General features: G+C 40.8%; 1 protein-coding gene across 2 annotated transcripts in view; it reads left to right on the top strand.

The window, feature by feature from the left end:
• Positions 1–10,653: 10,653 nt before the first annotated feature.
• Positions 10,654–26,517, top strand: part of LOC122552713 (apoptosis-stimulating of p53 protein 2-like) — a 100,130-nt gene continuing 84,266 nt past the window's right edge. The window contains exon 1 of one of the 2 annotated variants that reach the window (XM_043695611.1): positions 10,654–11,210. In XM_043695611.1, the coding sequence (XP_043551546.1) occupies positions 11,184–11,210 (27 nt within the window). In that variant the 5' untranslated portion in view covers positions 10,654–11,183. The remainder of the gene's footprint in view (positions 11,211–26,517) is intronic. The other variant, XM_043695612.1, reaches the window with a different exon arrangement.

Below are 26,517 nucleotides of genomic sequence, written 5' to 3' on the forward strand. Positions count from 1 at the left end.
ATTGTTGAAAAGTTTGGTGTAGCTAAGACTGGTTTAGTGTTTATGACTTTCAAATGGTCGAATGCCTCCCAGCATTGTTCTGTCCACCCACACTTTGTGTTCTTATTCAGCAAATCGTTTAACGGTGCCACTACACTGCTGAAGCTTGGAACAAATTTCCAATAGAATCCCCTGAGTTCTAAGAATCGAAGCACCTTTTTCTTGGAGATTGGTATTGGAGATTCCTCATTGGCCTTCACCTTTGCGTTCCGTGGGGTCAACCTTCCATGACCGATGTTATATCCCAATTCTGCTTTCGCGAATTCCATTTTATTTAAACTTATCACCAGATTTGCATCTCATAATCGTTTAAAGAACTCTGTCAACTGTACTATGTGACTTTTCCAGGATTTACTAAAGATCACTACATCATTAATATAGACTGTGCAGTTTGTTAACTCAGCCACAACTCTGTTCATGAGTCTTTGGAATATGGCAGTGCGTTCTTCATCCCAAGCTAATGTAGCTCATTTGGGGTTACAAACGCAGAAATTTCTTTCGCTGTCTCTGATAAAGGTACCTGCCAGTAACTATGCATTAAGTGCAACTTGGTGATGTAACTGGCTTGTCCGACTTTCTTGATACAGTCTTCCAATCTAGGAATTGGATATGAGTCTGATTTTGTAACACTGTTGACCTTCCAATAATCCATGCAGAATCGTTGAGTCCTGTCCAGTTTGGGAACTAAGATGATTGGTGAACTCCACTCGCTCTGGCTTGGTTCAATGATGTCCTCATCAAGCATGGCTTCCACCTCCATCTGGACCTGCCTGGCTTTGAAATGATTAAACCAAAAGGGTCGTTATTTTCATTGGAGCAGTCTTCATGTGCGGTAGCATTAGTCCTCCTCCATCTGATTCTTACATATGTTCTTATACTGCAGTAACAAATCATTCAACTGCATTCTATGCTCCCAAGACATATAGCTTACTATCCTATCTCACTCCTCAGGGGCTTCTTCATTTTTGAAACAAATTTGAGGCACATCAAAATCCACATCATCTGGATTTAATCTGGGCCAGTAACCAACACCTGTTTCACCAGTTCTTTCTCTCTCATATAATACAGTTTCAACATGTTCACATGACATATCAGATATCTTTTCTATCTATCTGGCATCTTTACTAAATATTTCATGTGACTCAACTTTTTCTCAATTTGATAGGGAGCACTAAACCTGGCTTTGAAGGGATCTGCTATTGCTGGTAAAATGTCATCCTGTCAGGAAGACTGAGTCTCAGAGCTTTTATCTGCCACCTGCCTCATTCTACACTGTGCCCTCTTTAGATGCTGTTTAGCTAACTCACCTACTCTATTTCACCTCTCCCTCACCTCCAATACATAATCAAAGTGTGAGATCTCCGACTTTGGTCCTGTGAGTTTTTCTTTCGTTAATTTCAAAGGGCCTCTCACTTCATGACTCAATATTAACTTGAAGGAAGTGAACTGAGTAGATTCATTTGGGGCATCTCTAATGGCAAACAATACAAATGGGATACCTTTAACCCAATCGTTCGGGTAATCCTGACAGTATGCTCTCAACATGGTCATGACACCTTTCTAAAGCTCCCTAGGATTCCGGATGATACGCACTGGATTTAAAGTGCTGTATACCTCTGCTATCCATAACCCCCTTAAACAGCCGAGCTTTAAAATTTGACACTTGGTCAATTCCTATTAACTCCTCTAGCACCTTTTTTGCCTTGATACAACACATCCAAGTACTGGTTCCCACTTTTAGTTCTCGGGAGGAGATCTACACAATCAATTATGGGTTCTTCAAATGCGGGAATTGGCAACAAAGGTGCTTGTTTTAATACTGCCTGTGGCTTACCTACCATTTGGCAAAAGTTAACCACACCTTTGTACATTCCAGGACTATAAAAATGTGTTTGTACCTTAGCCTAAGTCTTTCAAACCCCTAGGTGACCTCCTACAGGTAGTTCATGTACTATCCATAACACCGCCTGCCTGTATGCTACCAACTACACAATCTGGTACACTTCGGCCCAATTCTCCTCTGCACTAACCTGTCATGATCTCCATTTCCGTCTTCGGATTCTATCTTTCACATAATAACTCTCCAGAATAGTCTCTGCCTCCTTTTCAGAATACGCATCCACATATATATCTTTTATTGTCTTGTCTTACTGTTGCAAGTCTCTTAGTCTTTCAGGACTAAACACTTCTGTCTGACCATCTGCCTGTTCAGGTTTTTCCTGCACCATTACGTCAAACAGGGTGTCCACTAACTGAACCTCAACTCCTTCATCTTTCTCTTTACTTTTCACTTTGTGCTGTCACTTGTGATAGTGGGATCTGGTTACCACACAGTCTGGGAAAATACCAGGAAATTTCTGTTTTAACTCCTCAGTTTCTCGGTTTACCTTGGGCTTCTCACAACAAGGGGTGTCACTCCCACCTTGGATCCTGCCAAATCATTCCCAAGAATAAACTGAATTCCTGGAACTGACACTCTGTCAATCACTCCCACTGTAATTTCCCCAGTCTTGAGTTGGCATCCCAACCTGATCTTACATTGGGGAATGCTAAATTTCTGTCCATCTCTTCCACAAATTACCACACTCTCAGGTAACAGATCAGAAAGAGTGCATATTCACTCATCTCTTAACATTAGCAACTGGTTAGATCTTGTATCTCTCAAAATTATAACTTCTTTTCCTTCTCCCCCGTTCTTTCTGAGTAAATTTTACCCGCAGAGGCAAATTCTTTGTTGAGATCACGTATAAATTCCATACCCAGCCCCTGTCTACGCTGTGCACTCTCCTGCAGCTCCTCGGCTCTTTTTGCGGTCTCCTTTACTATCTTCAGTAATGCCACTGGCTTAGTTTTTTTTACCATAGCTTTTCCCGCAGTGCCTTTCTTTAACAACCAGCACTGTGACTTTATGTGCCCCACCTTTTGGCAGTGAAAACACCTTTTCCCTATACCCTTTTGAAACCAGTGGCACTGTAATTTTCTGTAATTGTCCCACTCCATTACAGTGAAAACACATGAGGCCTTTCACCTCCTTTCCACCCTCTTCGGCTTCTTTTTTTTATCCTGTGGTAAACTCTTACCAGCACTCTCCACTCTTAGTTTTGTTGTGTAGGATCTCCCCTTCTCCCAACTTCTATCCCTCAGAGGATGAAATTCTGTCCGGAAGCTTGTCTTATGCACCAACATGCACTTATCTGCTAATTCTGCTGCCCTTCTCACTTCCTGAGCTTTCTATTCCTCCATGTGAATTCTTACCATCTCTGGAAGTGAGTTTTTAAATTCCTCCAGCAGAATAATCTCTCTTAGAGCCTCAATGGTCTTATCTATTTTCAAAGCACGCAGCCATCGATCAAAATGACTATGTTTAATTCTTTCGAACTCAACATAGGTCTGAACTGGTTCCTTCTTTGTGTTTCTGAACTGCTTCTGGTATCAATTCATCAACACTTAAAATAGCCTGTTTAACCTCTATATAATCTCTTGACCCCTCATCAAGAGTGCGGCAAATACCTCACGAGCTCTGCCTACCAATTTTGTCTTACCCAGAACATTACTCATAAATCCTTCCACTCCATCTGCCTAGCCAATTTTTCAAATGTAATAATGAAGACTTTAACATCTTTCTTATCAAAGTGTGGCAGAGCTTTGACATATTTATAAATATCAATATCTTCTCTTTTAACCTTCATCCTGTTAACTTGACTTTGCTGACGTCTCAAGTTCAAAATCTCTCTCTTTTTGCTCAGCTAAGAATTTTCTCTCTCTTTTTCCTCTCTTTTTTTTTCTCTCCTCCCTCTCTCTCCCTTTCTTCTGTCTCTCTCTCTTTGTTCAGCCAAGAACCTTCACGAGCTCTCTTTTTCCTCTCTCTCTCTCTCTGTATATCTTCTAACTCCATTTTCCTCAATTGTAGTTTAAGTTTTTCTACCTCTACTGCAATTGTCTGTGTCTCTGGTACTCCTAATTGTTTGAGTAATTCCCTTACAATTTCAGCTTTACTTTTGTCCTTGGTTAAACACAAATCTAACTTATTTGCTAATTCTAAAAATATGGCTGTTTTCTTTCCTTCTAAACGTTCTTGGCAAATTTGAGAATCATCTTCAAATCCCAGAACCACTTTAGCAATTTTAAGAACCATTTCTCTCCCTGTTAATTTAATCAACCACAAGTCACCGAAATTAAACAAATTGTCTCACCTACGTTTTATTTAAAGATCTAGGACACTAACCTGCGAGTGTTTAAACCTTGTATTTCTCGTACCCCCAAATCTACTCAAATCACAGACCCAAGCCCCCAAACTTTAACAATATGGGGTAAACACTCCTGCTTAATTTAAAACAGCCACACAGAAAAGATTTATCCCGTGCAGTAATCTGTGAAAATTCAAGAGGCCAAGCACTATTTAAAGTAAAAACTAACAACTTTATTTCTTAAAGTATAACAAAGAATAATTAACTAACAACTATTTACAGGTCCTTCCTCTAACCTATCTTTTATCTTCCCCTTCTACTCATCTGATAAGCCCCCCCCATTAAGTTTACAAAACAAAACTTCTTATCTCAAAACCATGCAGCTTTCAGTTTTCTCTGTCTTCGTTTCTTCTTTTTGGGGGTTCTGCTTCAAAGGTTACTGATTGATAAAAGTACTTTTTAAGAGAGTTATTTCTTCAGACAGTCTTTACATGCTGGTAGCTTGGCAGTTCTCCTCTCAACTATTTAATTTTCCCTGGTCTTATACCCCCAAAGCATTGGATTGTGTCATTGGCTTTTAAGATTGTCAACATACTAAATTCAAACTGAATTGGAGTTTGGTATTTTCCGCATTTTAATTGGCCTAATTCAAATCTGTTTTGTCACTTCCAAGCAACCAGCTACCCCAGTAGCTGGGGCACATATTACATTGTATCTTTTTTAAGAACACTTGGTGCTGTCAGGTAGTTCTGCTAGTTTTGAACTCTCTTAAAGATACAGTACACCCATATCTTCATAACAGATGTATTTTAGATGGAGACGTGTTCACAATTAAAATAACTTCTATGCCATGCCAAATTCCAATATACAATCTAAAGTCTATTTATTTCATTTGTCCCTTTTGACGCTTATTCATATTGGGATGCTTCTAAACTTGAAATATCTTGGTTTTGCAGTGCATAGATCTTTCTTTTAATTTTCCTGTATTTTTGATTGTGGGTTGAAATAGGAAAAGGACTTTACGAATTGTTGAAGTTTTTAGTAGCAAGCTACGAGAACTATTGATACTATTGTTTATTCAATGCAAGGGAAATATTTACTTGCAGATGATGTGCGCAAGATGAAATTCTTCTGGCATCAAGTATCTTGCACATTGCTGACAAGCTTGTGTATATGAGCGTTTGAGAGAGAATAAGATAGCAAGAAACCCTTGGACCTCCGGAAAGACAGGAATGCAGTAAAAAGACACACACAACCTCAAGGCAAGTTTACTTTCCCTCTGCAGTTCAAATAAGCTGTGACTTTTAACCAATAGGCCAGAGACTTTAGAACTTGTGAACCAATCACTCTCTGTCTTCTGCAAGGAAATGCAAAATGCCTGAGAGGGAGATCAATGAACAGCAAATCTTGATACGCCGAAAACCCTGTGGACATGGACCGTTGAAATTCCCTCTCAGTTTTTTTCTCTCCACGCATTGCACCAATCCTGTGATTGGTTGTAGGTGTAGGGGAGTTTATAAGAGGGTTTGAGAGTTACATGTCAACAGTATATATTTGTTTAACTGTAGCTGGAATTTTTTTTAATAAATAGTAATTCTTGTTACATACAGAAACTTGGTCTGTACTTTGTCAATCTGGGTCTGAAAGACAGAATTTTGAGTACTTTGATAAAATCTTTAAAGTTTGTGAGTATTTCAGGAGTAATGGGGCTTTGTTTACAATGTACTACCTCAGTGAGATGCGACTACAGATTTGGCAATGGCAAATTTAAATAGGTTTCTGGTAGCTTTTTGCCAACAGGGGTTTTTGTGTGAACACTCGAACAAATACTCTTGTCTGATTTTAAAAACTCCAGTGGTCAACTCATTGACTTTTATAGGATGATTCAAGCTTTACTACCTATTGAGTGTTAAGGAATATTTTCACATGCAGTCATTCTGCTTACTGACTCTGTCCCTCTCCCTGATTACTGTTTGAGGCTAAAGTAATCTATCATATTTGAGTCTGAGATGAGATTATGCTCACTTATGCTCCAACATCACTTAAGATTTTATATTTCAACCTCCATTGCATTGTGTCATTGCACAGTTCTTTCAGCTCATCTGTTCAATCCCTCAAACATACTTTGTTACTTCTGGACTCAGCCATACCAATGTTCTCCTAGTCAGTGTCATAACTTGCACTCTCCATAAACTTAAAATCATCTGAAGCTCTGCTGCCTTAATTCATACCAAGCCCCAATTATCCATCACCCCTGTGCTGTCTATCTCACATAGTCCTAGATTTGGCAACATTTAGTTTTTTCCAGTTATCAAACTAATTTTCAAACTTCTCGCTGACTTTGCCTCTTCCTATATCTTGAAAATGCTCAAGCCCTCGATCTTTGCACTGCTCCAGATCTGGTCATTTGCTTGTCCATGATTTTTTTTGAATCACTGATTACAATTGTGCCATAAGTGGGTTTACATTGTTGGGCAAAAATCCAAACTGCAGCAAAATGCAGTTGCCAATATTATCAGATCAGTCATCTTATTTTCAAAACTGACGGATTACCTGAGGACTTTTTTCCACTCCAATGTGGATTCTGAGATGGGGAAATAATCCAATGCTGAATCTGCATACTCTGCCACAGGCGAGAAACCAGTGTTTGCTGAAGTGGGTGGGAGGGATGTTTGTATTTTCGCATCTTCCTTCTATTGTTCGTGCTTGTTCTCTGTACAGACCTGTCAAAGATGCTCAAGCTTCTTCATGGATGCTGCTTCTCCAATTTACATATTATTGGATTAGGGATTTCTAAGAGTTGGTGGGGACATTGCAGTCTTTTCATGGAAATTTGAGATTACCCTTGAAATGTTTCTTCTGCCCTCCTGATAACTGCTTGTTGTGACAAAGCTCAGAATAGAGACATTGTTTTTGAACTTTTATGTCAGACATGTAGATGATGTGACCTGCCAAGTGCAGATAATTGGTCATAGACAGTGCCTCAATACTGGTGATGTTGAATTTCAATCGTTACTGTCAACAATGCAGTTCTAAAAAAAATATGAATTACTTAAACTTTTGGTCAAATTGTTTCAACAACTGTTCTGTAATGAAGACCACTTTCTTGAAGTTGCAAATTTGGTCAGTAAACAAACAATGTAAGGATTTGATTCTGATCCTGCTATCCAAAAGAGAGTATTTTAATTTACAGCATAGAGAATGGGCAAAGAAAATGAATTTACTTAATATATAGAATGAGACATGTGGAATTTATGTATTTCTGAAAAATATATTCACCCAAGATCCATAAAAAGTTCATGCACTGTTAGAAAAGATTCTTAATTTCTATTCAATATTCTATGCAGTGCTACAGAAAATAGAGCATGAATGGACCAGCAGAACTTGGGAGGTGTCGGGAATGCTGGATCACTAGAGAAATTGTGGCTCTGATCAAGAAAAAGGAGGCAGCATATTAATCAGGTATAGACATCTGGCATCAAGTGAATCCCTAAAAGAACATACGAGCAGTAAGAGTATACTTGAGAGAAATCAGGAGAGCAAAAAGGGGACATGAGATAGCGTTGGCAAATAGAGTTAAGGAGAACCCAAAGAGATGCTATAAGCATGTTCGGGCAAAAGGGAGAAAATAGGTCCCCCTTAAAGATCAACGTGGCTGTCTACGTGTGGAACCACAAAAGATGGGTGAGATACTGAAGGAATATTTCACATCAGTATTTACTGTGGAGAAAGACACAGAAATTAGGGTATTTGGGAAAATAAGTCATGATGTTTTGAGTTCACATCACAGAAGAGGAAATGGTGGAAGTCTTAAAACATAAAAGGTAGATAAATCCCAGGGATCCAGAACTTTGTATTAAGGCTAGGGAAGAGATTGCTGGCCTCTTGCTGAGATATTTGTATCATCAACAGTCATGCGTGAGGTGCTGGAAGACTGGAGGCTGGCTAATATAGTGCCATTATTTATGAAAAAGGTATAAAGAAAAGCCAGGGGACTACAGACCAGTGAGCCTTACATCAGTAGTGAGTAAGTTGTTGGAGGGATTCTGAGGGACAGGATTTATATGCATCTGGAAAGGCAAGGACTGATTAGGATCAAGACAGCACGGAAACAGACCCTTCAGTCCATCTCTTCTGTACTGGTCAGATATCCCAATCTGACCCAATCCCATTTGCCAGCATTTGGTCTATATTCCTCTAAACCATTCCTTTTCATGTATCTAATCAGGTACTTTTAAATTTTACAATTGATTCCTGAAGAAGGGCTTATGACCGAAACATCGATTCTCCTGCTCCTTTGATGCTGCCTGACTTGCTGTGCTTTTCCAGCAACACATTTTTCAGCTCTGATTTCCAGCATCTGCAGTCCTCACTTTCTCCTAATTTTACAATAGTACCTGTCTCCACCACCACCTCTAGCAGCTTGTTCCTTACACACACCAGCTTCTGCATGAAAAAGTCGCCCCTTAAGTCCCTTTTAAATCTTTCCCCTCTCATCTTAAACCTATGCCCTCCAGTTTTGGACTCCCCATCCGAGGAAAAAGACCATAGTTATTCATCCTAGCCATGCCCCTCATGATTCTATTAACCTTTATGTGGTCACCCCTCAGTTTCTGACACCCCTCGTGATGCTCTCCCTTTGATTTTGCCAGAACATGTGGCCTTTCTCTTCCCATCATATCCTTTAAAAAATCACAAGAACATAGATGAGGTGAATAGCAAAGGTTTTTTTCCCGTGGGTGGGGGAGTTTAAAGCTGGGGAACATACATTAAAGTCAGAGAATAACATTTTAAAAAGGACATGAGGGGCAACTTTTTAACACAGAGAGTGGCTTGTGTGTGGAATGAACTGCTAGAAGAAGTATGGATGCAGGTACTGTTACAAAATTTAAAAAACATTTGGATAAGTACATGAATGGGAAAGTTTTGGAAAGGTATGGGCTTAATGCAGGCAAATGGGACGAGTTTAGGTTGGGGACATGGTCAGCATAGCACTGTTGGAATACTGCATGCAATTCTGGTCTCCTTCCTATCGGAAGGATGCTGTGAAACTTGAAAGTGTTCAGAAAAGATTTACAAGGATGTTGCCAGGGTTGGAGGATTTGAGCTATAGGGAAAGGCTGAATAGACTGGGGCTGTTTTCCCTGAGTGGAGGATACTGAGTGATTTCATAGAAAATAATCTAGTAGAATCCCCACAGTGTGGAAGCAGGCCATTCAGCCCATTGAGTCCACACCGATCCTCCAAAGAGCATCCCACCCAAACCCACCCCCTACCCCTCATGGCTAACCCACCTAACCTGCATACTATGTCAATTTAGCATGGCCAATCAACCTAACCTTTGGACTGCAGGAGGAAACCAGAGCACTCGGCAGAAGCCCACACAGACACAGGAAGAATATGCAAACTCACACAGATAGTCATAGAGATGTAGAGCACAGAAAAAGACCCTTTGGTCCAACTCATCCATGCCAACCAGATATCCTAAATTAATCTAGTCCCATTTTCCAGCATTTGTCCATATCCCTCTAAACATTTCCTATTCATATACCCATCCAGAGTCAAGAACGAGAGGGCATAGGTTTAGGATGAGTGGGAAATGATATAAAAGGGACATCAGGGGCAACTTTTTCACACAGAGTGTGGTGTGTGCATGGAATGAGCTGCTAGAGGAAGTGGTGGAGGCTGGCACAGTTGCAGCATTTAAAATGCATCTGGACAGGTATATCAATGGGAAGGTTTCAGAGGGATGTGAGCGAAGTGCTGGCAAATTGGACTGGATTAGGTTGAAAATCACACAACACCAGGTTATCGTCCAACAGGTTTATTTGGGAGCACTAGTAAATTTGGAATCCACCTCATACTCCACAACCACCTGATGAAGCAGCAGCGCTCCAACTGCCTGTGCTTCCAATTAAACCTATTGGACTATAACCTGGTGTTGTGTGATTTTTAACTTTGTATACCCCAGTCCAACACTGACACCTCCAAATCCAGATTAGGTTAGGATCTCTGGTCGGCATGGACGTGTTGGACCGAAGGGTCTGTTTCTGTGCTGTACATCTCTATGACTCTATGACTATTGGAACTGGAAGGTCTGTTTCCATGCTGTATGAGTTTTAGACCATGAATATCAATTTGAAGTTGACATGGAGGAGAGATTAAGCCAGGATAACAAGACAATTATGTTGGAAGACAGTGATGGAGAAGGAGAGAGCATGATCTTGGAATCAGAGTTTGAGTTCATATATTGAGTTATAAATCACACACCAGGTTATAGTCCAATAGATTTGTTTGGACGTACTAACTTTCGGAGCGCTGCTCCTTCATCAGATACTCCGAAAACTAGTGCTTCCAAATAAGCATGTTGGACTGTAATCTGGTGTTGTGTGATTTTTAACTTGGTGCACCCCAGTCCAACACCGGCAGCTCCAAGTTCATCGACTGAGGGGACCAGAGACCGGGACTGGCGCGCGTGCGCCCATTTCCGGTTCTGACGTCAGCCGGTCTGAGTCAGTGCGTGGCCGATTGTTGTGACGGAGCAGCCTGTGGAAGCTGGAAAAGGGATTTTCTGGAAAGATCGTTCCGCCGTTTCTGGAGCAATATGTAAGCGGGCGACAACAGCAAAATCAGCGACAAAAAAAAAGAGAACTCGCACCTTCCTTGCGCTTCCACTCTTGGTTCCCCCAGCAGTTCAAACGGGAGACTTTCCGAGGAAAGAGAGAAGAGTCTGTGGGGCGGGCGAGCCTGCTCCTATCTGAGAGACTCGGAAAGTTTGTGAGCGGGAGAGACTGGTCGAGCAGGCCGCACAGTACACAACACAACAAGGGTTCAGGAGGCTCCTTCGTCCAGCCATCTCCTCCGACCGGCTCGGGAGCGTTTCGCTGTTTAATTCCCCGTTGACCTCCTTTATTTTCAGTGAGGAAGAAAGAAGAAACAGAAAGATCTAGGTTATAAATGCGGTTCGGATCCAAAATGATGCCTGTAAGTTTTTTCTCCCCCCACCCCGCTCGAAAATTATACTTTTAAGAAATTGGAAGAGTTGTTGAAAGAAGGACCATAGTCTCTTCTCCCCCAGTTGATTACACACTCAATTTTCGAAGTAACTAGACCAAACTGTTATTTTAAATATGCACCTTCTAGGTTGCTACGTACAGTCTGTCGCCATTGAAGCTTCTGTTTTAACGATATCGCCGCGATCAGTCGGGAAAATAAATTAACATGCAAATTAATCCATTCGTTTTTAATGTTTAAGTTCCTGTTCCTCCCCTCCCCCTCCAGCCCCCATTCTATCATGAATTATTGAAATAATGTGATTTCTCAATGAACCTACGGTTATTTTTAAGGGCTCAATTGTGTTTTTTTTTGTTTTAGCACAAATTTTAGGAGCATCAAGCCGATCTACTAAGCAAATATGGATTTTAAATGTGGTTTTGATTGTTGTTATATCAGTTCGTACTTGAAAATGCTGTGATTTCTGAAAGAAAATGTGTGGATTATCAATACCAATAACTAGATTTTCTTTCACTATAAACTCTTTATAAAAGAGACAACTTTAAAAAAACACTAAGATATTGAATTATTATCAGCACCTTATTTTGTTGATTACATCATGTTTAAATCTTGTAGATCATAGAATCCCTACAGTGTGGAAACAGACCACTTAGCCCAACAAGTCCACACTGACCGTCGAGTAACCCACCCAGACCCATTCCTCTACTCTACATTTCCACTGAACCAAAGTGTCGCCCACTAATATCTGGGCTCAGCCTAAAGGAATTTGTTTAATTGTAATGGTGTGCAATTTCTGTTGGCTGAAATGGTCAGAACCCAGGGATTATTAAGTTTTGAGAAGTTAGTACCCATGTCCTACATTTATGTTAACTGATCAGAATAACATGGTGACAAAGAAAACTAAGACACTTTCTGAGGATTAACCTTTGTTTTGACTACTTTTAGTCTAACTCTGAAGGAAAGTATTTTTATCAACATACTTTATAACTGCATTTGCAAAGCTTAAACATAGGATGTGTTTGCACTGAAGGTTTGTTTATTTGTGAAACATAACAACAGTGGCTGGCACAGTGGTTAGCACCGCTGCTTCACAGTGCCAGGGACCTGACTTTGATTCTAGCCTCGGGCGATTTGCACGTTCTCCCTTTGTCTGTATGGGTTTCCTCCGGGTGCTTCGTTTTCCTCCCACGGTCCAAAGATGTGCAAGTTAGGTGAATTGGCCAAGCTAAATGTTCAAGTTAGGTGCATTAATCAGGGGGAATGAGTCTGTTTGGGATACTTTTAGGTGGGTCGGTGTGGACTTGTTGGGCAAAATGGCCCGTCCCCACAGTGTAGTGACTGGATATTTGTATACTAACGCTGACACAGATTTCAACGTAAGTTTAGCATCAGAGCGCAAAGTGACTGTGAAGTGAGACAATACGAGATTTCCCAGAAAGGTTGCTTGGGTTAGATACTGTGGATTATGTATTTGTTAGAGCGATAAACCTAATTTATTGGATGCAGGTCATTTGGATAACTTGGACATCTTGTAAACCTGGTTTAACTTGATGTCAATATTGACAGCTGAGATTCCTTACTCTCTGCTGTTGTAATAATTTCAGCAGTTAACTGTTGGGAGAGAGAAAGAGAGCTCCATTTATTTATTGTTTCCATTTCACTAGCTTTAGGTGCAATATTGAACATTGGCATTTCAAGCCAACTGAGATGATCTACAGACAAAGTTGAAATGTAAATTCACAGGGCAACTGGAATTAATTCACTTGCACACTCCTTTGTGGCATCTGCTTGGATTCATTATGCAGAGTTCTGACTTCAGAAATTCAGCTTGGCATTCAACCAGAAAAAAATCTTTTTTGTACCTTCTCTGATCTCACTGTTTGAATTATGGAAAATGGAAGCTGAGGCAAAGGTATTGTATATTGCTGAATCTTTTCATCTTGCACTTATCATCAAGGCAAGTGTAAGAATGCAATGCTGCAGTCAGAATTGACTTGTCAGCTAACAATTAACTTGTCAACTCTTGTAGTATAAATTGTTGTAATCATTTGAAATTTGGCAATCTTGAGTTTGTTCCGATGAGTGCAAAATGAAAAGCTTCAACCACATGTCTCTCTTTGCAGCAATTTTCAAGTTCTGTCCCACCAAGTGACCATCAAAGTTGTCTGGTGACAGATCAAGAAACATTGTACAATAGTACAATCCAATATTGCAGCTGTGTGGTATTACTGAAACCAGATTTTTAAAACAAAGCTGATGGCATGAAAGAATAGGAGGCTTTTAGTTTTATTGTGTTACCAAAAGTAGGAATTTTCATGGTGGCAAGATTGCTTTTGAAATGTCAAATTTGAGAGCTAGAAGAGTAAATTACATGCCAACATAAATCGATCTTCCATTCATTTGGTTTCAATTCAAGAATATTGTGAATAAATGAATGACATTTGCTTCCATAATTTAATCTGTTTTGTTTTCTGCTACTTTCATTTTTGATGCTTAAATTTAATATGTCTGCCAGCTGTCATCCTAGCTGCAAGTCACTTGGATGTTTTGGTGAGGATGATTCTGTCCTGTTTCTATCCCAAGTATTTGGCTGCAACAACTGTTATGTTTCATGACACATGGAAAACCCACATGAACTGATTGTAAAGTCTAAATTATAATGCATTTGTCCCATATTACATGAACTCAGGATTTTGTTTTTATTCCAATGCATGTTGTTGCAAATTTGTGTATTCAAATTATTTGATGATGTCTCTTTAAAACAAAATGAGATAACCAGTTTGTTTTTTGTAACTACTGTGTTGACGCTGCAGAGTTGTTAACTTTCTGGAAGTTTTCTGTATCCAGTGAAATAGCTCAAGTCTGTCCTAATCCATTGTTTGGATTGTCACCTGCAAAGTTAGTGTTGTGATTACTGGTTTGAAATCATGTAAATGAACTTAAATTAATGACTTCAAATCCAGACTTTTATTGGAAATTTATATTAACTCAAAATCATTAAAATACTTTTGCAATTGAATCCGGATATTTATAAGAAAATATTTCTGAGGAGAGCCACTATTCCTTCTGATCATTGTATTTTCTCTGGATTCTTATCAGATTTTTGCAAGGTTTCTCAACTGCACATTGATATTCCCTACTTGGCATCAAATGAGCAAATAGACTTGTATCCAACAAGAATTGTGACTTTGTCAGCATCCTTTCTTTTCAACTGTGTTGATTTACTGTTTGCTCCTCGTAACAAGTAGTGATGTATGATGCTGTTCATTATCAACTTTTTGAGTAATTGGGCATCAGTGTGTTTGGGCAAACCTGCAGAACTGTTTGTCAGGTGACTGAGTGAAGGTAGCTCATCAGGAAAACTGTACCCCAATTAGAATCAGCTTCATTATGTCAGTATTGTAGTAATATGTTTTTGAAACATAATCTGATAGTGTAAAGTTTCCTGTAAACTAACGGTAGCTAGATTGCCAGTTTCATAGCTGAGATAAGATTTAAATCACAATTAGTGAGGGTAAATTTAGTACAGTAAGTGCAACACTTTGAATCATAGCATGGTAACAGCACAGAAGGAGGCAATGCAGCCTCGCAGGTCCCTTCTCTGCAGGAGTAAATCACACAGATGCACCCCCTTGCCTTTTTCTCAAAAGTCTTCATTTTTTTCTCCTCAGATAATTATTCAGTTCTCTTTTGAAGGCCTCTATTTTCTTCCATCACATTCTGAAGCAGTGTATTTCAGATCCTAACCACTCACATATAAAATAGTTTTCTCATATCATCATTGCTTCTTTTGCGAATCACCAAACATTGGTGTCTCTTGGTTTCTTGATCATTATTCCAACAGAAAGATTGGCTACTCCATCCAGACCCCTCATGATTTTGAGCGCCTCGACCAAATCTCTTTTTAATGTTAAATTCTCAGAAGGTATTCTTGTGAAGCCTCCATAACACACTCTGTTAGGACATAGCATGACAGTTTATTGTGATTGATACGAGCACTGAGGATTGATGTACTACCATGGTATTCTGTGTCTGACATTGTGCACCGATTTTGGCCTCCCTCATTACAGCCTGTACTTCAAGAAACAACTGGCGATCTCTGTGACATCTCCCAATCCTCAACTCAAAATATATCCACATGTTATCAGTATTTGAGGAAGAGGAAATTTACCTAAAAAGTATCTGATTTGCTCATGTCCATTAGGGAGGGAAGAACGAGTCATGTACTTGGCAGAACTGGCCTACTTGTGACTCCAGATCAATTACAATGTAGTTCACTTAGAGTTGCCCTCTAAAATGATCCAATAAGCCATTCAGTTGTATCAAAAAACTAAAAAGTCCTCAAAAGAATGAAAATGGGTGGACTACACGGCATGACTTTCTGCACTGGAAATGACAACTGCGCATTCAACCCTGTCAGTCCCGTGAAGTCCTCTTTATTAACACGTGGAGGTTATTTCAAAATTGGTGGACCTGCTGAACAACACTAGTCAAACAAAATTCTGGTCACCCTTTCCAAAGGAAGGAGGTTGTTAAACTTGAGAGGGTGCAAAAAGGATTTGCAAGGATGTTGGTGCATCTGGAGGGTTTGAGCTGTCAGGAGAGGCTGTGACCTTTTTTCCCTACAGCAACGGGGACTGACAGGTGACCTTAGAGAGGTTCATAAAATCATGAGGGCACAGTTAAGATGAATTGCAAAGGTCGTTTGTCAAGGGTGGGAATTCCAAAATTAGAGGACATAGGTTTAAGATGAGAGAGGAAAGATTCAAAAGGGACCTAAAGGGGCAATATTTTCACACAGAGCGTGGTGCACGTATGGAATCAGCTACAACAGGACGTGGAGGAGGTGGGTACAATTACAACATCTAAGAGGCATCTCGATGGTTTAATGATAAGAATGGGTTTAGAGGGATAAGAGCCAAATGCTGGCAAATGGGACTAGGTCAGATTGGGGTGTATTTTTGGCGAGTATGAGTTGGATGGGATGGTCCATTTCCATGCTGTTTAACACACTGACTCTGTAACAGCCAAACATAGTGATACTTGTGAAATTGAACCTAACACACAGTGTCCAAGATACCATCATCAGAGATTGCATTACAGTGGTGTACAGTTCGTAGAGAGGAAAGGGTGAAAAACCTGCTGGTAACCACTCACCCAGTCACTCAAAAGTAATGAATCCATTTTGAAAGCTACTTGGAGAAACCAGTGAGTGTGCCAAGGGCACACAAGATATTCTGGATGGGAAACTTCAGTGTTCACCACCAAAACTCTTAGTGGCTCCATTACTGACCAAACGAGTTGAGCCACTCAGGCAGGTTGACCTTCCCTCCATCAGAAGGGAATGTTCACCGACGATTGCACCGTTCGTGACTGCTCATGTACTGAAGCAGTCCATGTTCAAAAGCAACAAGACGTGGACAACTTCTAGGCATAAGCTGTTATTTGTGCCACATGAATGCCAGGCAGTGACTATCTCCAATAGGATGCAATCTAACCACTGCACCTGACGTGTTGGTGTTCACCATCACTGAATCAGATTTAAATCTCAAATATTCATAGGAAACAAATGCAGAATATATTAAAATCAATTCTCCAAATGAAAACTCTAATTTCTGTTAAAACGAACTAACAACTCAATGTCTCATGTATACATATTAAATCTAACTTCAGATATAGATTAATGACAAAAATTGTCCTAATTTTTTTTATAAGTTTCATCAGTGTTTTGAATAAAATGTGTGGTTGCTGACAAACTGACAGTGTAAATTCAACTTTCCAAATAAAACAGTCGGAATTATAGTGGTTACAGACCAGTAACTGTACAACTTTGGTAGAGATCAGCATTCTTTGAATTTGCAATTTAAAGGGGGGCAATGAAGTCTGAACAATAATTGACAGAACTTAAATAGCTCAGCCTCAAGTTCTAATATTCTCCAAAATTTTAACAAGCCATCAAAATTAAAATGCACTCTTTTTGTGAACACTTTGCACTAAAAAAGCAGCAAAGATGTTTCAATGCAATACTTTCATCTGGCTAAAGCATGACCAGTAACACAATTGTTTTTTGGAACAGGCGTTGTAGAATTTCAAAAAAAAGTCAGGGGCTCAAAGCCCTCAATAAATTCGTTTTAAGGTTACATGTTTGATAATTTTAAAAAGGACCTAATGTTTAGATTAGATTAGATTACATTACATTAGATTACATTACAGTGTGGAAACAGGCCCTTCGGCCCAACAAGTCCACACCGACCCGCCGAAGCGAAACCCACCCATACCCCTACATTTACCCCTTACCTAACACTACGGGCAATTTAGCATGGCCAATTCACCTGACCCTGCACATCTTTTTGGACTGTGGGAGGAAACCGGAGCACCCGGAGGAAACCCACGCAGACACGGGGAGAACGTGCAAACTCCACACAGTCAGTCGCCTGAGGCGGGAATTGAACCCGGGTCTCAAGCGCTGTGAGGCAGCAGTGCTAACCACTGTGCCACCGTGCCGCCCATAATGTTGTATTATGCTAATGTAAAAACAAAATCTGCCCTAATACACAGCCCACAAAACATTTGAATCCTAATTCAAATAAGTCACACAATTACTTAAAAGGATTGTGATTGCACGCACGTGCGCACACACCAATAAAACCAATTCCCTGTAATTACAAATATTCTGCCAATTCACTCCTTATTCCCTGAATAAAGCAACAGAGCTTTTCATTGTGCCTCGGTACATGTGACAATGCTGTTTTATCTGGTCATCATTCTTCTTGGGTTTTGAAAATTACTGGAAGTCTTTAGCATGGCTTTCCTGTCGATTTTTCAACAGTTTCAGAGGCATTATAATCATCTTCAAATTTTGACCATACACAGTGAACGCAGACAACTAAAACTTAAACAAGCAAAGAGGTCTCACTTAATATTTCAGTAACAAATTCCCGTGGGGATTTCCCCTCTTAACAACCGGTCTAAGGCAGGGTGGTTGAGACAGGCAGGAGGTTTTTTTTAACCTTACGCACTGTGCTCCGGAGGCTCAAACCTTACTGTTTCAGGACTCTGACCTCCGAATTCCAGGGGGACTCGAACCGGTAGATGTAGGGAATGCTGGATGACTCGAGAAATTGAAGGTTTGGTTAAGAAAAAGAAAGAAGCGTATGTCAGGTATAGACAGGATAGATCGAATGAATCCTTACAAGAGTATAAAGTCAGTAGGAGTATACTTAAGAGGGAAATCAGGAGAGCAAAAAGGGGACATAAGATAGCTTTGGCAAATAGGGTTAAGGAGAATCCCAAGGGTTTTACAAAAACATTAAGGACAAAAGGATAACTAGGGAAAAAATAGGGCCCCACAAAGATCAGCAAGGAGGCTTTTGTGTGGAGTTGCAGGAGATGGGGGAGATACTAAATGAGTATTTTGTATCAGTGTTTACTGTGGAGAAGGACATCTAAGATATAGAATGTAGGGAAATAGATGGTGACATCTTGAAAAATGTCCATATTACGGGGGAAGAAGTGCTGGATGTCTTGAAATGCTTAAAGTGGATAAATCCCCAGGACCTGATCAGGGGTACCCTCGAACTCTATGGGAAGCTAGGGAAGTGATTGCTGGGATATTTGTATCATCGATTGTCACAGGTTAGATGCCGGAGGAGTGGAGGCTGGCAAACATGGTGCCACTATTTAAGAAAGGTGGTAAGGCCAAGCCAGGGAACTATACTCCGGCGAACCAGTCATCGGTGGTAGGCAAGTTGTTGGAGGGAATCCTGAGGGACAGCATGGACATGTATATGGAAAGGCAAGGACTGATTAGGGATACTCAACATGACGTTGTGCGTAGGAAATCATGTCTCATGAACTTGACTGAGTTTTTTGAGGTAGTAACAATGCGGATTGATGAGGGTAGAGCGGTGGATGTGATCTATATGGACTTCAATAAGGCGTTCAACAAGGTTCCCATGGGAGACTGGTTAGCAAGGTTAGGAATAAAGGGAGAACTAGCCATTTGGATACAGAACTGGCTCAAAGGTAGAAGACAGAGGGTGGTGGTGGAGGGTTGTTTTTCAGACTGGAGGCCTGTGACCAGTGGAGTGCCACAAGGCTCGGTGCTGGGTCCTGTACTTTTTGTCATTTACATAAATGATTTGGATGCGAGCATAAGAGGTATAGTTAGTAAGTTTGCAGATGACACCAAAATTGGAGGTGTAATGGATAGCGAAGAAGGCTACCTCCGATTACAATGGAATCTTGATCAGGTGGGCCAATGGGCTGAGGAGTGACAGATGGAGTTTAATTGAGATAAATGTGAGGTGCTGCATTTTGGGAGAGCAAATCTTAGCAGGACATACACTTAATGGTAAGGTCCTAGGAAGTGTTGCTGAACAAAGAGACCATGGAGTTCAGGTTCATAGCTCCTTGAAAGTGGAGTCGCAGGTAGATAGAATACTAAAGAAAGCGTTTGGTATACTTTCCTTTATTGGTCAGAGTATTGAGTACAGGAGTTGGGAGATCATGTTTCGGCTGTACAGGACGTTGGTTCGGCCACATTTGGAATATTGCGTGCGCTTCTGGTCTCCTTCCTATTGGAAAGATGTTGTGAAACTTGAAAGGGTTCAGAAAAGATTTACAAGGATGTTGCCAGGGTTGGAGGATTTGAGCTACAGGGAGGGGCTGAACAGGCTGGGGTTGTTTTCCCTGGAGGGTCAGAGGCTGTGACTTTATAGAGGTTTACAAAATTATGAGGGGCATAGATAGGATAAATAGACAAAGTGGGGAATCCAGAACTAGAGGGCATAGGTTTAGGGTGAGGGGGAAGATATAAAAGAGACCGAAGGGGCAACTTTTTCATGCAGAGGGTAGTACGTGTATGTAATGAGCTGCCAGAGGAGGTGGTGGAGGCTAGTACAATTGCAATATTTAAAAGGCATTTGGATGGGTATATGAACGGGAAGGGTTTGGCGGGGTATGGGCCGGGTGCTATAAGTGGGACTAAATTGGTTTGGAATATCTGGTCTGCATGGACGAGTTGGACTGAAGGGTCTGTTCCCGTGCTGTACATCTCTCTGACTCTTTTACTCTATATGGCTGAAAACATTGAATGTGTGAAAGGCTACGGGTCTTGGCAAAAGTTTAGCAGTAGTTTTGACTAATTGTGCTTGTCATAGTCAAGCTGTTCCAGTCCAACTTCAGTGTGGGAATCTCCCTTGCAATGTGAAATATTGCCTGTAATACATTTCAATATAATTGCAAGACAAGTTTTAGTTTTCATATTGAAGTGATTTGTTGTTTGCAGTGTGTGATATCCAGCTTTAGCATTTGCTGCACTAATTATTAATTTGTAATTATTTCCTACTTTAGTAAACAGTGAGTATAACATAGGAGGAACTGTCGTCTACAAATATCACTTTTACTCAATATTATTGATAAATTCGTACTTTTTGTGGTGTTGGACATATTTGCTGCAGCTTGGAATATCTTCGTGTATGTGAAGAAATGACTGAAGGCCCTACAAAAGACTTGCAGTCCTGAACCCCGATCCAAGCTGTTCTAGTTAGCAACAATGTGGGTACCTACCCAACAGTGTGGAAAAGTGATCGGGTATGTATTTTCAGAAAGAGGACAAATCCAGTCGAATCGATTATTGCCCATTGGTTGATTTTCATACTTAGTGTTGGAAAGTGCTGTTAAAAGTGTTAGTAAACCGTACTTGCACTACACTACACTGCTTATTGTTACTGTGTTTGGGTTCACCTAGGATCACCTTGTTCCCAACATTTTGTTGACCTCGATCCAATATGAACCACCGAGCTGAATTCTGGAGGTGAGATGAGATTGAGGTAGCATTGAACTGAATGCAGCATTAAGGAGCCCTGGCAAAATTGAAATCAGTCTGAAGTGGGGGACTCGCCACTGGTTAGAAATATGCCAAGAAGGAAAGGCTATTGGAGGGCAAATATCTCAGCCCAGGATATTTTTACTGAGGTTCCTCAGTATAGCATCGAAGTCCAGACGTCTTCACCTGGTTCATTTATGACCTTTCCTTCTCCATAGGGTAAGAATGAAAGGTTATCAGTGATGATTGCTCAGTGTTCGTTGCCATTCTCAGATATTGAAACACTCCATGTTTGCTGGCCTAAAGGCCTGCAAAACAGTCAGGATTGGTCGAAAAAGTGATGAATTACATGTGCGCCATATAAATACTAGGCAATGATAATCTCCAACAAAAAAGAATCAACCATTGCTGCATCCCACATCAACATCATTTGGGTTGCAAAGACCTGAATTGTAACCAGATCAGCCATACAGATATTATGCCCACAAGACCAAGCCAGAAGCTGAGAATTTTGTGGTAAATAAGGAATGTGATGATGTACCTGTTTGATGTTTGTCTGAATGAGCATAGGTCCAACAACACACTCAGACCTTTAGAAAAGATCCAGCATAAATCAACCTGCAGGATGAGCATACTGTATGCCGTCTTAACTACTCACTCTCTCCCGACCAGTGAGGCATACTGATAATGGGTAATATCTATAAATTGCACTGCAGAACCTTTCAAATGTTGTTTTGTCAGCACCTTTCATCCCAACAACCTCTACCAAATATAAAGATAAGAGTAAAGGCACTACATGCAAGTTCTTCTCCGTGCTGCTCACCATTTTGATTTGTTTCTATCACAGCTCCTTCACTGTGGATGGATCAAAATTCTGGAGCTTGCTTCCTAACAGGACTGTACTTAGACAACGAGAACTGTAAATTCAGGGAGGTAGTTCACCACTATCTTCTCAAGGACCCGTTAAAGCTAGCATTTTTGTGAGCCCCTACAAGTATTCTTCATATCTAATGAACAATTTTTGAAAGAAATGTTTGTTTGTCTTGGTTTCTCAGCAACTGAATTCTTGGGAGAGGGTGTGGTTGGGAGAAATAGAAATACCAAAGTGATGCTATCACCTGAATTACTTTGCATAGACATGGGCAATACATCTGGTCTCAATCTAGACAGTAAATTTGCATTGTTCACAGTTTTAAGATTTAATAGGAAATTCCCACTGTGCAATTTAGGTTGTTTCATTTAAATTATTGGTGAGTTCAAATATTTTGTTCAAAATCAGTTCTGTGCCAAGCAGGGCTACACTGTAGGCTGTTAAAGCATTTGGGCTGAATCTTAGTAGAAATCAGCTTGATGTAATTTATGGCAAGTTTTATAGCCTTATCTTAAGATGATCGTTCTATAGTTGTCTCATTTACTCTGCAAAATGCACCGTTACACTCCACTTCAAACTTTTTCACTTGCTATACTGGATGTACCCAACATTGCATCGAGTCTGCACTGACCAATCTATACTCATCCCACTTTCCAGCACTGAGCCCTTAGCCTTGAATGTAATGACATTGCAAGTGAACATTCACATAATTTGTAAAAGTTATGATTTTTCCTCCCTCAAATACCTTTCAAACCTGCAGCCAGTCACCTTAAAATTATGTCATCTTAATTGACCACACATGCTTTCTTGTAATTGTCCCTTCAACTAAAGGGAACAGATGCTGTCTACCTACCTCGTCCACGTTCCTCAAAATATTATACACTTCACTAAGGATTCTTGTGCAGTACTGGCAATCCTGTCGCTCAGTGAGGAGACTGGGTTCAAGTCCCACCTACTCTAGAAGTTGCAGTAACATCTCTTAAACACCTCAGTCAAGTTCCCCTCAAGCTTGTCTGTTCTAAAGAAAATAACCCAAGTCTATCCAGCCTGTCTTCATTTATAAAATTCCCCAAGCCAGGCAACAGTCTGATATATCTCCTCTGCATCCCATCCAGTGCAATCACATATTTCCTTTAGTGTGACACCTAGAACTGCACACATTATACCAGCTGTGGTATAACCAAAGTCTTGTCCAGCTGCAACATTACTGCAGGGACATTCCAGGATGTCCCTGGATCTCTGGTACCAGCACCACCTTTGAAGTTGGGAAGCCCAGCAATGCAACTCGTCAGTTATTGGCATCTGGAGTGGCCATGAACATAGTGGGACAGCAATTACAAACCACTGGTATTCAAGGCGCCTAAGTAGCACAGCTGATATGTTTTGCATGTGAGATTGCACATTCATATTTGCTTTTTAAGCACCAAGCCCCATAGCTTACTCTTCCTTAGTCACATCTCATGTTACAGCTGTGCCCATTGTAGCCTAGTGTTGTATCATTGTTTAATGCAGGACTGCATGTAAAGGAAGTGTACAAACATTTCAAAGCATTGTTTTCTTAAATAGCAAAAGCGAACCAAAATAAAAACACAAGGTGCATTTGCTCCCGAGCACAAATGGATGACTTGCCTTCTGAGCGTCAACAAATGTAATAAATTATTGATTTCCCAGCTCATGTTTATTGGAAATCAGGTTCAATTAAGAAGTGTCTGGCCTTGTGGTACCCAATGCTGCTATATTATCTCGCACAAAAGTTGATTATTTTTCTTGCTCCATGCCCCTCTCTTCCTCAGAAGACTGTTTCCGCTCTGCCAGCTCCCCTCCTTGCCTGCTCCAATTGAGGGCACAGCGTGCAGCACACAGTATCAGAAGTGTTTCGTTGTAACCACCGAGTCTGACCCAAGCTGCTGAACCTCCTTTTCAGCATCAGCTACCATCTGCTCCATGCTGCCTTGATCGATAGGTAGGCTGTATTGTACCTACGATGTGCTTCAGTCTGGGGGTTACGTAATGGCCATCAGCTCCCTCAGTTAGGCCTTTGAAATGCATCTGGAACATAAGCCTTTTCAAATGGTATAGACATCATGGCAACTGCTAAAGTACATGGAGTAAAGTTCTAAAATCAGGTGCTGATGATCGCAATGACTTGTACATTGGTGGGTTAGAACTCGGACTGTCAATGAACTTTGTTAGATTATTATGTAGCGCACTAAATGTCACGTGCATACAATCTATTGTGCCTTGCACCTGTTTGAAGCTGCCTGTGTTGCCATTGCCAACTGTCTGGACTGCAGCACTCATCTCACCATGTAGAAACTAGGTGAAGAGCTGTGATATTGCACAAATTACTTTGGAAACAGCCTTCATCCATTTGTGGGCTGACAATTGACAGATCCTGTACAAGTTCACTGTGGCTGCTTGGAAATAGCCAGTTGCATTCAAGTTCAATGTAGCTATCACCTTGACATCTACTGGTATAGGATGGCTATCCACTCCTTTATGTTGCAGGTTATAATCCAGCAGGCTTTATTCTGTGACAGTGATCTGGGACATATTCAGCCTGCAACAAAAAAACTGAGCTTTGTCCAGCTGGGGGCAATGGCATCAAGGACAAAAGACTTTGGTGCTCTGTACTCCCTGTGTATCTTGCTGTACTATTCCATGTCCTTCATTCCCCCTCTTCTGGCTCTGTACATAGATTCCCTCTTTTTTTTTCCCTTGAGTGGGCCAACCCCAATTCCTGATGAATGGCTCCGGCCCTAAACGTCAATTTTCCTGTTCCTCGGATGTTGCCTGACCTGCTGTGCATTTTCAGCAACACACTCCCAACTCTGATCTCCAGCATCTGCAGATCTCACTGTCTCCAACCCTTTCCCTGGTTACCCTCTTGCATTTTATATATGTATAAAAAGCTTTGGGATTCTCCTTAATTCTGTTTGCTAATGACTGGTAGAGGGATTGAGTTTCAGAACCAAGAGATCATGCTGCAGCTGTACAAAACTCTGATGCAGCCACATTTGGAGTATTGCGTATAGTTCTGGTTGCCGCATTATATGAAGGATGTGAAAGCTTCAGAGGAGATTTACTAGGATGTTGCCTGAGATGGAGGGAACATCTTATGAGGAAAAGCTGAAGGTCTTGAGGCTGTTTTCGTTAGAAGAAGGTTGAGAGGCGATTTAATTGAGACATATCAGATAGGTTGGGCAGTGAGTGCCTTTTTCCTAGGATGGTGATGGCTAGCATGAGTGAACGTAGCTTTAAATTGAGGAGTGGTAGGTATAGGACAGATGTCGGAGAGTAGTATGGACGTGGAATGCACTGCCTGCCACAGTAGACTCGCCAACTTTAAGGGCAATTAAATGGTCATTGGATAGACATATAGATATGAATGGAATAGTGTACGTTAGATGGGCTTCAGATTGGTTCTACAGGTCGGCGCAACACTGAGGGCCGAAGGGCCTGTACTGTGCTGTAATGTTCTATGTTTCTTTAACTTTTCATCCTTTTTAGCCATTCTAATTCCTTTTTTCAGTTCTTATATACATTAAGGGATTGATCAGTTCCCATGCTCCTCCACCTTATGTATGCTTCCTTTTTCTTTCTGACCAAGGTCATGACATTTGTGGTCATCCAAGGTTCATGTAACTTGTCATGCATATCCTCCATTCTCACAGGAACGTGTTGCTCCTGAAATCTTAACAACTGCCATTTGAAATACATGTCCGATGTAGGTTAACTTTCCAACAGCTGCCTCCAATCAAAATTCTCCAGTTCCTGGCTAATATTGTTATAGTTCACCTTCTCCCCCCCCCCCCCCCCCCCCTTTTTTTTTAACACCTTGACCCGAGGAATGCTGTTATCCCTATCTGAGTATCATAAAACTCACGGTATTGTGGTCACTACACTCGAAATGCTCCCCCACTGAAACTTCACTCACCTGGTTGGGCTAACAACCCAAAACCAGGTCCAGTGTAACTCATTCCCTGGTTGGATTGTTTACATATTGTTTCAAGAATCCCTCCTGAATGGTCCTTCCAAATTCTGCTCCATCCAAACCCTTAGCACGTAGTGAGTCCCAATCAATACAGGGAAACTTAAAATTCCTCACCACAACAACCCTGCTGTTTTCATATCTTTCCAAAATCTGTCTGCGTATTCTCTCCGCTATCTTAGGCTGGCTGTTGGGAGGCCTGTGGTGTACCCCAGCGTGTGATTCCATCTTTCCTGTTTGTAAGTTCTGATCATATTGCTTAACTGTCCAAATCCTCTGATGCATCCTCCCTCAGTACAGCTGTGAGATACACTTTTATCAGTAATGTAACTTCCTCCACCCGAGTACCCTGGTTGAATCTGAGATGCATCCCTGTTGTGTAATGTGTCCTGACAACAGCATTGGAAGGAAAAGTGCAAGTGATCTCTAAAGCGCAGCATGGAATTGCAGAACCAAATTGTAAATTTGGCATGGATGTGCCAATGTAGGACACTCCTGTGTCTTGACAAAAATTGTTAGAATCACCATTAATTTGCTTAAAATAGTGTCACTTGCATCAAAAATACCTGAATTTTGCTGAAATTCG

This window comes from Chiloscyllium plagiosum, chromosome 9, assembly GCF_004010195.1.
Source record: "Chiloscyllium plagiosum isolate BGI_BamShark_2017 chromosome 9, ASM401019v2, whole genome shotgun sequence".
Classification (NCBI taxonomy): Eukaryota; Metazoa; Chordata; class Chondrichthyes; order Orectolobiformes; family Hemiscylliidae; genus Chiloscyllium; species Chiloscyllium plagiosum.